Here is a 14,907-nt window from a genome sequence, read left to right as displayed (position 1 = left end):
TAATTTAAAAGCCCAATTCTTTTTTAACAGAGTGAAATAAATATATGAAAAATTGTAACTAGCATTGACAACCTTTTTCTTTAATTGTTAAACTCTGTGTATGTTTAAAGTAAGTATTTTTCATGTTTTGATTTATTAAAATAGTTATTACCTGTTCTTGAGCAGCAATCCTAAAGTGGGGAATGTAATAAGTTAAAATACAGTATATAAAACAAAGCACAATTAAAAATTTCATTACATCATTTAACAACTAAAAAAACAAAACCTGCTGCAATTATAATTCACCAGCCAAAGGCATCAGCATTCTGCTGGTACCAAAAACTCATATAAGAGTGATTGCTCACAGGGGAGGTGGCCATAGCTCAGTTTCAAACATAAAAACACTAAGTTGCAAATACAGTTGAGGATGATATAAATGATTATGCAAAAGGAGAATGAACAGGAAGGAGAGACACGTTCTGTACTTCATTAAACAAAACATTCTAGTAGCTTTTTGCTGGTAGGTCAGTTGGCTTTAAAGGAAAGTTAGCTTTTTGGTTAATCCTCTAACATTTGCAAGTAAGTATGAAGTGACAATTATAGTTTAATTTTTTAGGCTAAATGCTGCTCAAATAATAAGTGAGGAGCTGGTTTCTTGACTTGGTACATGGTAGTTTGGCTATGCAGGGTCCCCAAATATATTTGGTATGTCTGGTTTTTGCTCGCACTTTTCTACTTGCTCTGGTGCAGGTATGGAAGTAGGGAGGGTTGTGCTAGCGCAGCAGAAATATTCCACAAATTGTGTCCTAAGAGTAGGTTATCAAGTTAATGCAGGGGTGGAAGAACTGGATGAAGCCAGTAGGCCACCCTTATCTTCTTTGCTCCATCCCCACAGGCCAAATTTGACTGGTTAGTGGGACTGCTGACCTGCCAGTAACCTGGCATCATAAGGACATTAGGTGACACATTTTTGCCTGTGCTTTGCAAGTCTTGTCAATCAACTACATATTTACCTGTGGATGTTGAGGCCAGAATGGTCTCAGAGGCCAAATGGGGAGGCCTTGTGGAGCTTATTAGGGTTACTGAAACAGTAATTAAAAAATATACAGTACAGTATACTGTTTGTAGAAGGCACACACATTCAAAGTACATTTTCTATCTTTGTGGCTAGTCCTTAGTAGTTTTGTAATCAGGCTTTTGCATAGATATTTAGTATACAAGTATCTTAAAGTTCAAATGAAATAACATTAGTTATATTTTGAAGACTTTGTGCAGTCTAGTGTGAAATTCTGAAAAATAAAAATGAAGATGGGAAGGAGTCTGGACAGTCAAAACAGAAATATCTTAAGAGGCCCTTTTAAAATTGATTTTGGTTTATAAGTCACAGTTACCAGAATTAAGTATTTTGATAGAATAACTGAATTGCATTCCTGTATGTATAATTTCAAATGTGAGCGTGAAAAACCCTCAGTATGAAGTTAAAAATAAAGGGCTACAGTATACCTAGTCTTTGTCATACTCCACGTAGACTCATTGAAATTAATGGCATGACTAACTTGGCTCTAAGTTGGATACAATACAAGTCATACTTAGAGTAGACCCACTGAAATTTCTGAACTTGGTTCATGTTGGTTGATTTTTTTCAGTGTGTGCTCAGAATATGATTGGTCATTGGGTGGTATCTGACTATGTAACAAATCCTAGGTTGAATCCAGACTTCAGTAGACCATTGAGATCACTTGGGACTTGAGAGTTATTACTAATCTAAGTCCCATTCACTTTGTTGAGTTTCCTCTAAGCACAACAAAGTCTAGATCCCCAATGTGTTTTCTGCAATCAAAACATGGAATAAAGTACCGTACTTTAAATGCTTGAGTAATACTACTACTGCTACTGTTGGTCTTGTTAACTGAGTGTGGATAATCACATTTGGTTTCTTTTTCCCTTCACCTCTTTAAGACGGTTTAAACATATTTATTTTTGAGTCTTCCAAAGCAATTCTCATGGTTCATCTTGTTTTGATGCTGTTTTTTTGGAATTGGATATGTAAATTAGCTAGACCATTCCCAGTAGTGTACTTTTGTGGAGTAGAGTGGCTTTCCCCAGACTCTGCTTAAATGCTTCCCTGTGGACCAACATTAAAAGTATTCTTGATCTTCTTTTTCAACTTCCCTGCTCTTAATACAGTGTGGTTTGTAGCAAAGCATATTTCTCCTGAAACGTGGATAAAATATATCTAGATGTGGATGGAATAGGCCTGTTTTGGTACTTTAGATTGGCAGGACCATTCTTACCAATTTTGGAAACCTTATGAAATACTGAAAGCAGTTTATTCTGTACTTATATTGGAATCTTGGTACAGCTTTTTCGGTGCACAGCTTAGCATACAACTGTTCAGAAAACAAAAACCCCATTTTCAGAAACCTTACAGGGTTTCCACAAAATCTCTCCAGTTCACATTGGGGCAGGTGCTACAATTGTGCATGTTCCAAATGAGATGCTTGCTCCCTACAAGGTCATTTGTGATTCACCTAGCTAAAACACAATTTTAGTGCCAGCATAGCATAACAAAGGCATTCTTAAATGTGACCAATAACAAGCTTTCAGGGTCATGCACACTCCATCATCTCTTCTGCTTAACTATGGTTAAGAGATATGAAGGTGTGACCTTAAAGACAATCCCCCATTAACCAGGGTTCATTTCCAAAATTTTGGTTAAGGGTTCCACTTAAGCCAGAAATCCTGATTTAAGAAACCTTAAAAGTATGGAATCTGCTTAGCCTTAATTGCAATAAATGTTGGTGGCAGCATATCGCTGAACTGTGGTTGAGTAAGAAGGGAAGGTCTAGGGAGCACGAGTTAACGCTCTCCATCACCTGATCACAGTTAAAAGGAATGTACTTTGCTAAAGGCTAACTTTGAAGTAGACAGACAGTATCGTTGAAGACATTGCAATTAGCAATTGCTCATTTACAAATTAAGCAAGATATCACGTAAAATGAAGAATCCTAATGAAATTTCTCTCTCTCTCTTGTAAACTGCATCTCACTTTCTACATATTGCCTTATGTTGTTCAGGCACTGCTGTGATCTCCATTCACTAAGAATCATGTCCCTTTTGCATTTTAAACAACTTGACAGGAGCATGAGAGATACTATTTAGTGTTACAAAATTTAATTTGGAAATGTGAAAAATAATAATGATTTAAGCCTTTTGAAAGATAAAGCCTTTCCTGGATTTCTGAGAAACAGCAGATTGGACTGTTTTAATAAACACTAGAAATGTAGCAGAAGATGTATGGTGGTTATAGATAAATGTTGCGTGCGTGAAAAACTGAGACACGTACTGGAGAGCATCCAGGCCTGCAAGACTCAATCTCATTAACAAAGGCATATACTTAGTACTATATTCTAATAGTATATATTTCCTGTAATTTATATACCACTTGATTATTAAAAAACTCAAAGCAGTTTGAATATGTATAATGAACTCTTATTTTTGTTCCTTATTGTCGGAACTGTCCTTTAATAACTAATGTTTTTATTCTTCATTACAAAACGATTTAAAAAGTGCATTAGCAGATGGTGTCAGTTAGTAGAAATGGGATAGTAAATATGTTCTCATTTTAATTTTCTTCCTGCTTTTGACATTTTGCAGCTGGGTGCCATTCCAAGCAAGGTGAATTGTATTGATTATCTGAAATTTGTTACACATGATGATGGTAGAGATAAAAGCCACACTATCTTCCAAAGTATCTGCTCTTGGCAGTGACTGTGCAAAGACCAATGTCTGTGGAGCAGGAGTTTGCTCCAGCCCCATAACTCCTCTGGTCATCTACTATGAGAGCAATTACATTCTCTGTAAATACTAATGATGAGTTGATGTGATCTTGTTTTCAGGCAGAGGCAGGCGAGATGAGTAGAAACACTGAACTGAAGAAGCTCCAGATCTTTGGAGCAGGACCAAAGATGATGGGATTGGCTTTGGGAGCAAAAGAAAAAGAAGGTAAGCAGCAGCTTTGAGCCACTGCAATTAAAGTGGAGTGAGGCTATTATTTTATTTTACTTTTTATTTTGTTTATTTATTAAATTTCTTTGACCATCCTTCATCTGAGGATCACAGGTATGTTAACTTCTGCAACATAGAGTTTTGAGCCTGGTGGTTCATCATTTAGCTGCTGGTGCAAGGTGGTGAAATGAGCTTTTCCAAAAATTGTATAGCATCTGCATGCTCACTCCATTGAGAATCTTGGTTAGTTCCAGATGCAACAGAGTTTTATATATTTGTTAAAACTGGCACTACTAGAAGCCAGCACGAAATAAACTACTGTGGTACTTAGCTGAAACCTTGAGGGAACTTGGTACCTCGCAAATAATCAAACATGATAAAGTTTAAAGATCTCGTGTGTCACTGTGATTCCTAGTTAAGTTTATGGGGGGAAGGATTTCAATGAAGGTGAGCCTTCTAGCCTACTAATGTGCGTATTGTGGATATGCTGCTTATGAGATACTGAGATGCAGGCGAGATGGATCTTCCACATTTGCATGCCTGAGCAGTGTTCCCCCCCTTTTAAAGGGGTGTTAGGAATATATTTATATGCTTTCATCTGGTAAAATTTGTGATGTGCACATTCCAGTTTTAACTAGTTGTAACTGGGAACTTTGGAATGAAGGTTGTAAAGGTAAGAGTAAAATGTGTGGTGGAGTTGATAGGACTAGTGGCCTTGAAGAGGTGACCCAAGTCTCAGGAATCATATCAGCGTCCTTCTGGTTTCCATCCCTTTGCTACAGACTGCTCACAGGCTTTAAAGTTCTGCTTTACAGCTATCATGATAAACTTTGCTCACCTTAAACACAAAAGGTTTTTAAGTTGCTACCAAGTTACCCCATTCCATAGAGGAAACATTCTGTGGCTAGTTGTGACTCTTGTGTTTACTGCTAAGCATGCTTCGCTTAGCATGGTGATGCGGTGGGTCAAACCATAGAGCCTAGGACTTGCCGATCAGAAGGTCGGCGGTTTGAATCCCCGCGACAGGGTGAGCTCCCATTGCTCGGTCCCAGCTCCTGCCCACCTAGCAGTTCGAAAGCACATCAAAATGCAAGTAGATAAATAGGTACCGCTACAGCGGAAAGGTAAACTGCGTTTCTGTGTGCTGCTCTGGTTCGCCAGAAGCTGCTTTGTCATGCTGGTCACAAGACCTGGAAGCTGTACGCCGGCTCCCTTAGCCAATAATGCGAGATGAGCGCCGCAACCCCAGAGTCGGTCACGACTGGACCTAATGATCAGGGGTCCCTTTACCTTTATGCTTTGCTTGTTGCTCCATTCAGGACACCAGACTGACCCTGTGAAATCTTTGCAGAGAATATAACTAGTACAACTTTCTCTCTCCAGATGAAGTACCTCGAAGGCGGAAAGGTACTAGGTCAGAGGCTTTCGGCATGCAGATGAGGCAGCGGAAAGGGGCCCTTTCTGTCAACTTCGTAAGTTTGCTCTTGAGCATCTGATATGTTGCTTCTTGCCTTGCTTGGAAATGATGAATGAAGGAATAAGGAAGGAAAACACTTTCATTTTATTAAAATTGCTGGTAGTGCTGTAATTTGGTTGAGAGCAACTTCTAATCTAGTCTGTAGTTGCAGAAGTCTAATTCTTCTTCAGGCTACCATTTGGAACTGTTTACATTAACTTCATGAGAGAGGTCTATAAGATGAGAAATTTGAAATTGGAGATTAAGGAATCCTGTCTTCTTTTTCATCTAGCTACCCAAGGCTTACCCCTTCTGAGGTGTAGAGATCACAGTTAACATCCTGGATACTTGTTACCAAATAGTACCTCTACTAGTTTTTGAGACTATGCAATGTTATTCATTCTATTCCTGGCTTTATGCATTGTCTTTAAGCAAGACTGCTTGCAGTTGCCTATACTGTATAGAGAAAATCTGTGCTAATTGGAGAGCTGCCAGATCATCATTATTGTGTCTATGCATTTCATGGAAGAAGCATGTGTACAATGGGTGTTTAAAAACAAGCTCCCTCCAGATTTTGTTTGGGTGTCAGAATAACCTTGATGCATTCTGAGTGTTCCAATAGCAGAATGTGAGAAATTTGGGTCAGTTAATGAGTCTTAATTATGTGACATCTCTAACATGTGCTAATTAGTACTAGGGAGATGATATCACTGAATTTTACATAACTTTGCATACTACACAACTGAGGATTATATTTAATGAGAGAATAGATGTTTTTTGGGGGGAAATGCAAAAAAGGCACCTGGCTACAATCAGTGAGCCCAGTAATTATATTGGTTTGCATATAGTAGTGTTAACCATTGAATTATGTTATTGGTAAGTCATACGTTAATTTGCTTTTGTTAACTGTAGTTTGAAAATACAGCAAAAAATAAGTGTAAAGATGAATTCCTCAGCCAGAGATTCCCCATGCTGGCCAGTGCCCAGCAAATGCTATTCTAACCCTGTAAAGAGACCTTGGCTTCCTTGGATGAAGATTGACATCTTTCCACTGGAGGCTTATTTAGAATCTCCTTGCAGAGGGCCACTGCATGCAGCTACATTAGATGTAATGAAGGATTTGGGTAGGTTTGTCTTATGCATAGAAGACATGAAAGTCAAGATGATGTTTCCTGTATAGGTTGACCTATATGTCTGTCTGTTCTGTGGCCGGGGCAACAACGAGGACAAATTGTTGCTGTGTGATGGATGTGACGACAGCTACCACACTTTTTGCCTGATACCCCCTTTGCCTGATGTGCCCAAAGGTGACTGGAGATGCCCTAAATGTGTTGCTGAGGTACAGTGTTTTTGTTTTTGGCATATTTGAAACATTGAGGCCGCAAAACACTAGTGGTTCGGCTAAGGTGGCCAGATAAGAAAAGAGGATAGGACTCCTGTGTCACTTTAGTTGCATAGAAGAGGAAAATTTGGAAAACAGCTTGGCATGTGAGCTGCACTTGCTGAAATTCCTTCCCTCTTCAACCCAACTATTTGAGATTAAGGAATCCTGTCTTCTTTTTCATCTAGCTACCCAAGGTTTACCCCTTCTGAGGTGTAGAGGAATTTTGTCCAGGACACAAGGCTTCCTTGTTAACAGTAGGAAAATGCATCTGTTTTGATGTTTGTAGTAGCTACAGTCAACTTTGGCTTGCTGAGACATGGGCAGCTGTCATATGTGATCTTTCATGATTCTTCCTATCTGGAAGGCGTTTCTGTGTAGGAACTTGATGATATTTGGAGAGGCCCTAAGTCCAGAAAACAGCTGAAGAAGCTTCTGTCAGAGTTCTTGCCTGTGCAACTGTGTTAGACACAGATTACTATGGAAAAGTAGAACCTGCTTTCAAATGGCCCTGCTCTAGATGTTTCTCACATTCCAGGTTCACTGATGAGCTGTGTACAGCTTGCTGTGCTATCTTCCTTGTCTTTCTCTCCCCAGCAGCAATGTACTGCAAAAGGCACAGATACTCAGTATTTTGGGAAGCAAATCCACTTGTCCACCAACACTGCTACATGCGCTCATTGGCCTAAGTCAACTTACCTGGACAGATAAAAAAAATGAAAGCTTAATATTTTCTTACATTTAGTTAAATGAAGGAACTTCATTCCATTTTTGCAGGATGCTCTGATTAAACTGCTTTCTGTGATGCCGAAGAACACCTTTTCCTCTTTTCTAGGAATGTAGCAAACCACGTGAGGCCTTTGGATTTGAACAGGCTGTTCGAGAGTACACCCTTCAGAGCTTTGGTGAGATGGCAGATAACTTCAAGTCTGATTACTTCAACATGCCAGTCCACGTAAGTATGTAATATATGTTGCAGTCAAAGTGTTCTCACTAGTAGTCGGAAAACCTATAGGCAGTTCAGATTTGCACACACAGCTTTGCTATTTAACTATTTTATAGGTTTTTAAAAATTTCTTTAGATTTTTGTTGTTGCAGAATTTAGAATTCTGTTCTCTTCTGTAGAGATCTCAGGGATTGGATTCAAGGGACAAAAATGGGGAAAATGTCTCTTTAGAGGCCAGTAGATATCTGCCAGAGAGCCCCAATGGAGTCCTTTTTCCTTCTCTACATCCATGATAAAAAGCTTGCATTTTAAAATGAAAGGAAAGTGGATGCAGTTCAGGTGCCAAGCTCTTTAATATCCATTTGGGCTTTTATTCTGGCAGCATTAGGAGTTGGATTTTGTCTTCAATTTTGTAAAAACAGTTTCAGGTATTTTTAGAAACATTCCATAGCAAGGTTGTTGTTTACTGACAAGGCCACTGACCCATCTAGGCCAGAGATGACCCTCTATAACTGGCAGTGGTTCTCCTCAAGTTCCCAGACAGAATTTTTCCCCAGTCCTGTTGCTTCTCTAGGTATGTGGGGCTTCCAACATGCAAAGCATGTTTAGTAGTACTAAACTACCATATTTACTTGAATGTAATGCACACTTCTTTGGCCAAATTACGTTGCGAAAATTAGGGTGCACATTATTTGATGGCACATTAGATTTGATTGCAAGCTTGAAAAACACCTTTGACAAAGTACTGTAAATACTTTTTTTGGTTTCAAGATTTGCTAATTGAGGGGTGCATTAGATTCAGTGGTGCATTAGATTTGCGTAAATACAGTATTTCCTTTCTTCTATCCCCTGCCACTCTGCTATTTTCATGAATTGGCTTTAGTTGCTAGAAAAATGGTAGATGGTAAAAGGGATTATGAATGCTAATCATGATTGATCTTTTCTTATGCTGACATGATCATTTATTTAAATTCAGATCCAACAAGTATGTTACAGAAATTTGGAGTTGGCCACCCATACAAGAATTATCTGTAACACCCACCTATCTTTCTGTTTCCTATGGACCCTTGATCTGTGGTGAAAAAATAGCAGTAGAACTCTGTTGCTGCAAAAAAACAAGCACAGTGACTGATTCTCTCTGGTTGGTTTCCTCCAGATGTAGAATTCGAGCAGACTAGCAGCATTTGTTATAATTCACAACCTAGTCTGACTGCTTATGTGGGTGCGCTCTCTCTCTCACATGCATACCCTTGCTTCCCTAGTGGGAAGAAGGGGAGCATTCAAGTGTGATTCCTCCCACTTTCACTGCACCTGCGTAATGCAGATGTTGCTGGAGTACAGTTTCCATTTTCCCTGTACTTTGGCCATGCTGGTTAGGGAGAATTGAAGTCCAATAGCTCCCGGAACACTGCAAGTTCCTCAGCTCTGGTCTAGAGAGAAAAACTGCTTTAAATGTGGGTTTGGGAAAACATTGAACACCAGTGAGGCGGTAAGTGCTGCTCAATGCCATTTACATGTAACTTGCTAGTTTTAAAGCTCTTCCCTCTGTGCTTTCAGATGGTTCCCACTGAGTTGGTGGAGAAGGAGTTCTGGCGACTTGTGAGCAGCATTGAGGAGGATGTAATTGTGGAGTATGGAGCCGACATTTCATCCAAGGACTTTGGAAGTGGTTTCCCTATAAAGGATGGCAGGCGAAAGCTGATGCCGGAAGAGGAGGTGTGGCTAGGATACACAATCTGAATGCACTTTAGAAAGTTGACTCTACATGTTATTAGGATTAATGTATTTGGGGGTATTTCAGTTTTGAGAGGCAACAGTTTTAACATACAGTTAACATTCTTTCTCTTGGCCCCAACTAGCATTGTGGACAGAAAGCTTGGGGCCAGGCCACACTGCTGCTGTTTTAGCTCAGCAGGCTGGCAGTGGTGCTGAACAGATCTTTGCACCCTCTCATTATTGCCATGTGAGCAATGCTGCCCCTGCTCCTTATGGGGGGGTGGCCCTATGGCGTCACTGAGTGTTGTGGAGTTCTTAGTCCAAATGCGTGTGCTTTGTCATATGAATGACTTCATCCCTTATGTATACATGTTGGATGCAGTATCACTAGCATGGAGGCACCAACCAGTTCATGTGTGTGCCAGGAGTGCTTCCACCATCTGATGAATGGTGAGGATGGGTGGGATGTTAGGCTGACCACCAAGGGCAGCTTACTTAGAGCCCCCTAATACTTTTATTGTTACTGGTTTAGCAACAAGTTGTAGGGGGATAAATGGCACTTTTCACTGAAGCCTCTTGTAGCAATGCCACTAGAAGTGGTAATTGGTGTTGTAAAGAGGCAGAAGGGGAGTGTTTCAACTTCTCCTGGCAGCTGAAACTCCCTTAGCTGTTTTTTTTTTAAAAAAACCTTCCTCTTCAGAGGGGGAGCATCTTACTGGATCCAGTCGCAGTGGGGCTTGCTGTCAGTGCCAATTGAACCCTGCTTGAAGCTCCCAATTGTTCTTCTGTAGCCATGTCCTTGTCTTCCCCACACCTGATGTCACATATATCCCCAAATGTGGCCTGTGCCCATTCCAAGAGTTTCCTTACCCCTGCTGTAAGTGAAGGTTGGGCTGATGGAGGTCAGGTTTGCCATCAGTACAGCCTCCCCACCCCATCCAGCCTCCCTGCCCCACCCCAGGGTTCAAGCGATGGGTGAAACACCTGCAGAACCTTATGTGCTGCCTGAATGTGGCAGAGGATTATAACCAGTCTAGGAGGAGAGAGTAAAGAACTGGCTCTTGTCCTATGTTAGGGTGTATTAATTGTCTTCTGGCCGCTTCCTTTACAAACTTGTCTTCATTCTTTTGGCAGGAGTATGCCCTTTCTGGTTGGAACCTCAACAACATGCCAGTCCTGGAACAATCTGTTCTTGCTCACATCAATGCTGATATTTCTGGCATGAAGGTGCCTTGGCTTTATGTGGGAATGTGCTTCTCTTCTTTTTGCTGGCACATTGAGGATCACTGGAGTTATTCCATCAACTACCTTCACTGGTATGGACTCCTGCCACATTGGGTGGGTGGGTGTGCATGCCCAGGTAGTGTCACCCTTATTTGCCCAGGGTTAATCTTTTCTAGAATGTTACACAAGTTCTCTGCTCAGGGAAGAAGAGCATTGAATACAATAATTAGTGTCCAGTAAGGGGCAAAGTAAGGGACGCGGGTGGCGCTGTGGTTTAAACCACAGAGCCTAGGGCTTGCTGATTGGAAGGTCGGCAGTTCGAATCCCCGCGACGGGGTGAGCTCCCGTTGTTCAGTCCCAGCTCCTGCCCACCTAGCAGTTCGAAAGCACATCAAAGTGCAAGTAGATAAATAGGTACTGCTCCAGCGGGAAGGTCAACGGTGTTTCCGTGTGCTGCTCTGATTCACCAGAAGCGGCTTAGTCATGCTGGCCACATGACCTGGAAGCTGTCTGCGGACAAACACCGGCTCCCTTGTCCTATAGAACGAGATGAGCACGCAACCCGCAACCCCAGAGTCGTCCGTGACTGGACCTAACGGTCAGGGGTACATTCACCTTTACCTTTAAGGGGCAAAGACAGCTATTAATGAGATAAGTTGGTATATGTCTATGTTGCAAAACACTCCAAATATGTGGGGCAGGCCAGAGTAATGTCTGTGAACCTCTTCAGTCAATTTCTGAACAATCATTATATGTTTCCCTGCAATTGCTCAGCATTCGCCTTGTTTGTATATTACCTGAAGAGCAGGCTTATAAATAAGTAGCTCATCCTTGACTTGAAGCACCTTGTTTTCCAGTTCAATTTATTCTTGGCAAACTTCTACTGCTTCTAGAAGACTGGGCCTGTTTGTAGATTAGGGTTGGAAAATATGTCTCATGCTAGAATGTGCTTGCTTTGTGGTAATGGATGATATGTTTTGATAGGGGAGAGCCAAAGACGTGGTATGGAGTGCCCTCCCATGCAGCAGAACAGCTGGAGGAAGTAATGCGAGAGCTTGCTCCGGAACTATTTGAGAATCAACCTGACCTTCTGCATCAGCTAGTAACCATCATGAACCCCAATGTGCTAATGGAGCATGGTGTGCCTGTACGTTCTGCAGAACCTTTACCTGCCTATAGGTTACTTGTCTTGTGTCATGCAGAATGACTTTGAATAGCATTTTAAACAGTCTATATATTCATTTCAGTCCAGCTTCAGGCCTGATTATGGGACTGAGATTGCTTTGTTAGGTCTGAAAAACCTGTGCCAGGAACTGGACTAGGAAGGTTTCCCAGTGGAATCTTAAGTAACTTTCAATACCATCAACCTCGACATCCTTCTAGCTACTGTGTATAGATCGTGTTTTAAACGCTTTTAACCCTTAGGCAACTTGTGATTTCACTTGTAGATAGTGGAAAGATGCTCCTTTGGCGATATGCCCCAAGAGCCTTATAAAAATATTGAGGTTTAAAAACCAGCTTCTTTGCAGCGTGCATCAGTTTGTGGATTCTGTGAAGTGGTTGAGAAGGGAAAAAGTGATAGCATAGTTCATGCATGAATTAGTAGCTACTACCAGCCATTTTAATCTCTGTTTCTGAAAGATGAATATGATAATGAGGCTTTCTTTCCAAAATCTCTCACTTCTCACTGTCTCTAGGTGTACCGGACCAATCAGTGTGCTGGCGAGTTTGTTGTGACTTTTCCACGTGCCTATCACTCTGGATTTAATCAAGGATACAATTTTGCTGAAGCTGTGAACTTCTGCACTGCTGACTGGGTCTGTATATATCTGGTATAACCTAGCTTTTCTCTTATCTGGGCACTGTCTGGTGCTATTATGTTAAAAGGCACCCAAGTAGTACCCATCTGAAAAGGATTATTGTTTTGGTTACAGCTCAAGGTGCAGTTTTCTCTACATTGGGCGAAATACAGTTATGGCTATTTAGCTTTTTGCTGATAAGGTTTGGCAGCTCTCCAATTTGCTTCTTGCCATTAGTATGGAACAAGCAACTTACTATAATAATCCTATTGTGGTTTGGTATCCAAATACTACTATGCTGTTAACATTAGGCAAGCATGTATTCAGACACCTCTTTAAAACTTTATTAAACCAGCATATCCAGATACATTGCTTAAGGTTTGCTTTTAAATTTTCTTATATTGTCTATGTATTTTTTTTTGATTGAGCAAAAAACATAACTATTGTTACCTCTGTGTCCACTCGTGTAAGCCCCTTGAATAATTAATGCATATCACACTGTATTCCACCATGCTATGATGATAAGTTACCTTATATACCTTGCATCAAACCAATTTTAAGCACAACACTCGTTGCAGTCCAAAGCCTGGATATTTTATCTAGCTCAGATGCAAGCTGAAACCCTGCAGAATTTCTAGAGGTTGTGACATGCTCTGTGTAGTTGGCTGTCTTTTTGGAAATTAAATCTCAAATATTGGGGAAATTGAAACTTGTTCAGTACTGACTTACAAAGTTAAACCTTTATTCACCACTCTGAAGAACATGAAATGATATGCAGTGGTCCCTCGACTTACGAATTTAATCTGTTCCGAATGCACATTCGTAGGTCGAAAAATTTGTAAGTCGAAAAAAGTGGTTTCCCATAGGAATGCATTGGAAACGGAAAAATTCGTAAGTTGAGTAAACCACATCTAAAATTCGTAAGTTGAGAAAACATCTAAACTGCAATGGTTTTCCTTTCGGATGTCAAAAAATGTAAGCGTGCAGCCATTTTTTTTCATTCATAACTTGAAATTTCGTAAGTCAAGTACTTCGTAAGTCGAGGGACCATTGTACTATATATTTTGGAAAGTTCTTTTGTCTGTTTGCTATGCATTTGGATACCTTCTTTTTCAATAGAACCAGAGCTTGAAAATTAAAATTGGTATAATGCAATCTTGCAATATAATGCAAAGTTGATCATTCTGAAAGAACCTTTGTTTCTACTTTTTTATATTCAAGTGAGGCGAAATTTCCTTTTTTTGACATCTGATCTTTAAGGTTGCCTCACTTGTTGTTGTTTTTTTGCTGAAATAATTAGTGCTGGCAGGAGACTAGGTCATATACTTCAAGTCTTGCAGTGTAAGTCTAATTCTTACTCTGTTACAATGTTGACATCATTTTCCTCTGTTAAAATGTGTTGGCTCTTGCAGCTTCTTTGGTTTCTCAGATATTATGAGGAGATGGTATCCCCTTGAGAGACTTATTTTCAAGTCTCACTCCTCTTGTTTTTTGCTTCTCATCCCCATTGCTGTTTATCTTTTTTTGTTCCCAGCTAATGATGTGGTTGGCTTGGAGTTTCTGGGGGAGAGACTGATTTCAGACAGGCTATTTGAGACTCCTTTGGCTTCTTGTGAAATGAAGCCCTTGGGTTCCAGACCTCACATAAGCAATTCCCTCCTATTCCCCCCCCCCCCAAGTTGACTCCAAAGAGCTTGACTTACTGATGCCCCTGGAGACCCTACTCGTGGATAGTGTGACACTTAATGCTCATAATAATTGCCTATATCATTTAATGAGACTATTTTAGCATGTTTTTCTCATGAACTCCAGTGTGGAAGCCCAAGATGAGCTGGGGATAGTTCTAAACCAGATACCTCGCTTCTTGCATTTCTAGCTTCCAATAGGTCGGCAGTGTGTCAGCCATTATCGGCGACTGAGGCGTCACTGTGTGTTCTCTCACGAAGAGCTAATTTTCAAGATGGCTGCAGACCCAGAGTGCTTGGATGTGGGGCTGGCTGCCATGGTCTGCAAAGAAATGACTCTCATGACAGAAGATGAGGCACGTTTAAGGGAGGCTGTCATACAGATGGTGAGTTCAGGGAAGCTCTGCTTTCATGCCTTTTTGGACTGAACAAAGAGATTGTGTGAGGCCTTGGAAACAAAAGGTCTTCCCCCGACCAGTATCTTTGTTAGATGTCACTTTTTCTTTGCTTTAGGGAGTTCTGATGTCAGAGGAGGAAGTGTTTGAGCTGGTTCCAGATGATGAGCGTCAGTGTGCAGCTTGTAGGACCACCTGTTTCCTGTCTGCTCTTACATGTTCCTGTAACCCTGAACGACTTGTATGCTTATATCATCCAAATGATTTGTGTTCATGCTCTATGCAGAAGAAATGTTTAAGGTACTATCTTCCCAGTCC

The 14,907-nt window shown here is 40.7% G+C and overlaps 1 protein-coding gene across 6 annotated transcripts in view; it reads left to right on the top strand.

The window, feature by feature from the left end:
• KDM5A (lysine demethylase 5A) overlaps positions 1–14,907 on the top strand; it is a 50,029-nt gene that overhangs the window by 8,344 nt on the left and 26,778 nt on the right. For all 6 annotated transcript variants that reach the window (XM_035127038.2, XM_035127041.2, XM_035127037.2 and 3 more), the window contains 10 exons: positions 3,879–3,984; positions 5,371–5,459; positions 6,624–6,782; positions 7,660–7,779; positions 9,328–9,486; positions 10,621–10,802; positions 11,695–11,857; positions 12,408–12,527; positions 14,386–14,580; positions 14,708–14,889. In XM_035127038.2, coding sequence (XP_034982929.1) covers positions 3,879–3,984; positions 5,371–5,459; positions 6,624–6,782; positions 7,660–7,779; positions 9,328–9,486; positions 10,621–10,802; positions 11,695–11,857; positions 12,408–12,527; positions 14,386–14,580; positions 14,708–14,889 — 1,475 coding nt within the window. The remainder of the gene's footprint in view (positions 1–3,878; positions 3,985–5,370; positions 5,460–6,623; positions 6,783–7,659; positions 7,780–9,327; positions 9,487–10,620; positions 10,803–11,694; positions 11,858–12,407; positions 12,528–14,385; positions 14,581–14,707; positions 14,890–14,907) is intronic.

This window comes from Zootoca vivipara, chromosome 10 (assembly GCF_963506605.1).
Source record: "Zootoca vivipara chromosome 10, rZooViv1.1, whole genome shotgun sequence".
NCBI lineage: Eukaryota > Metazoa > Chordata > Lepidosauria > Squamata > Lacertidae > Zootoca > Zootoca vivipara.
Note: the sequence above shows the minus strand (reverse complement) of the source record. Positions and strands in the feature narration are given on the sequence as shown.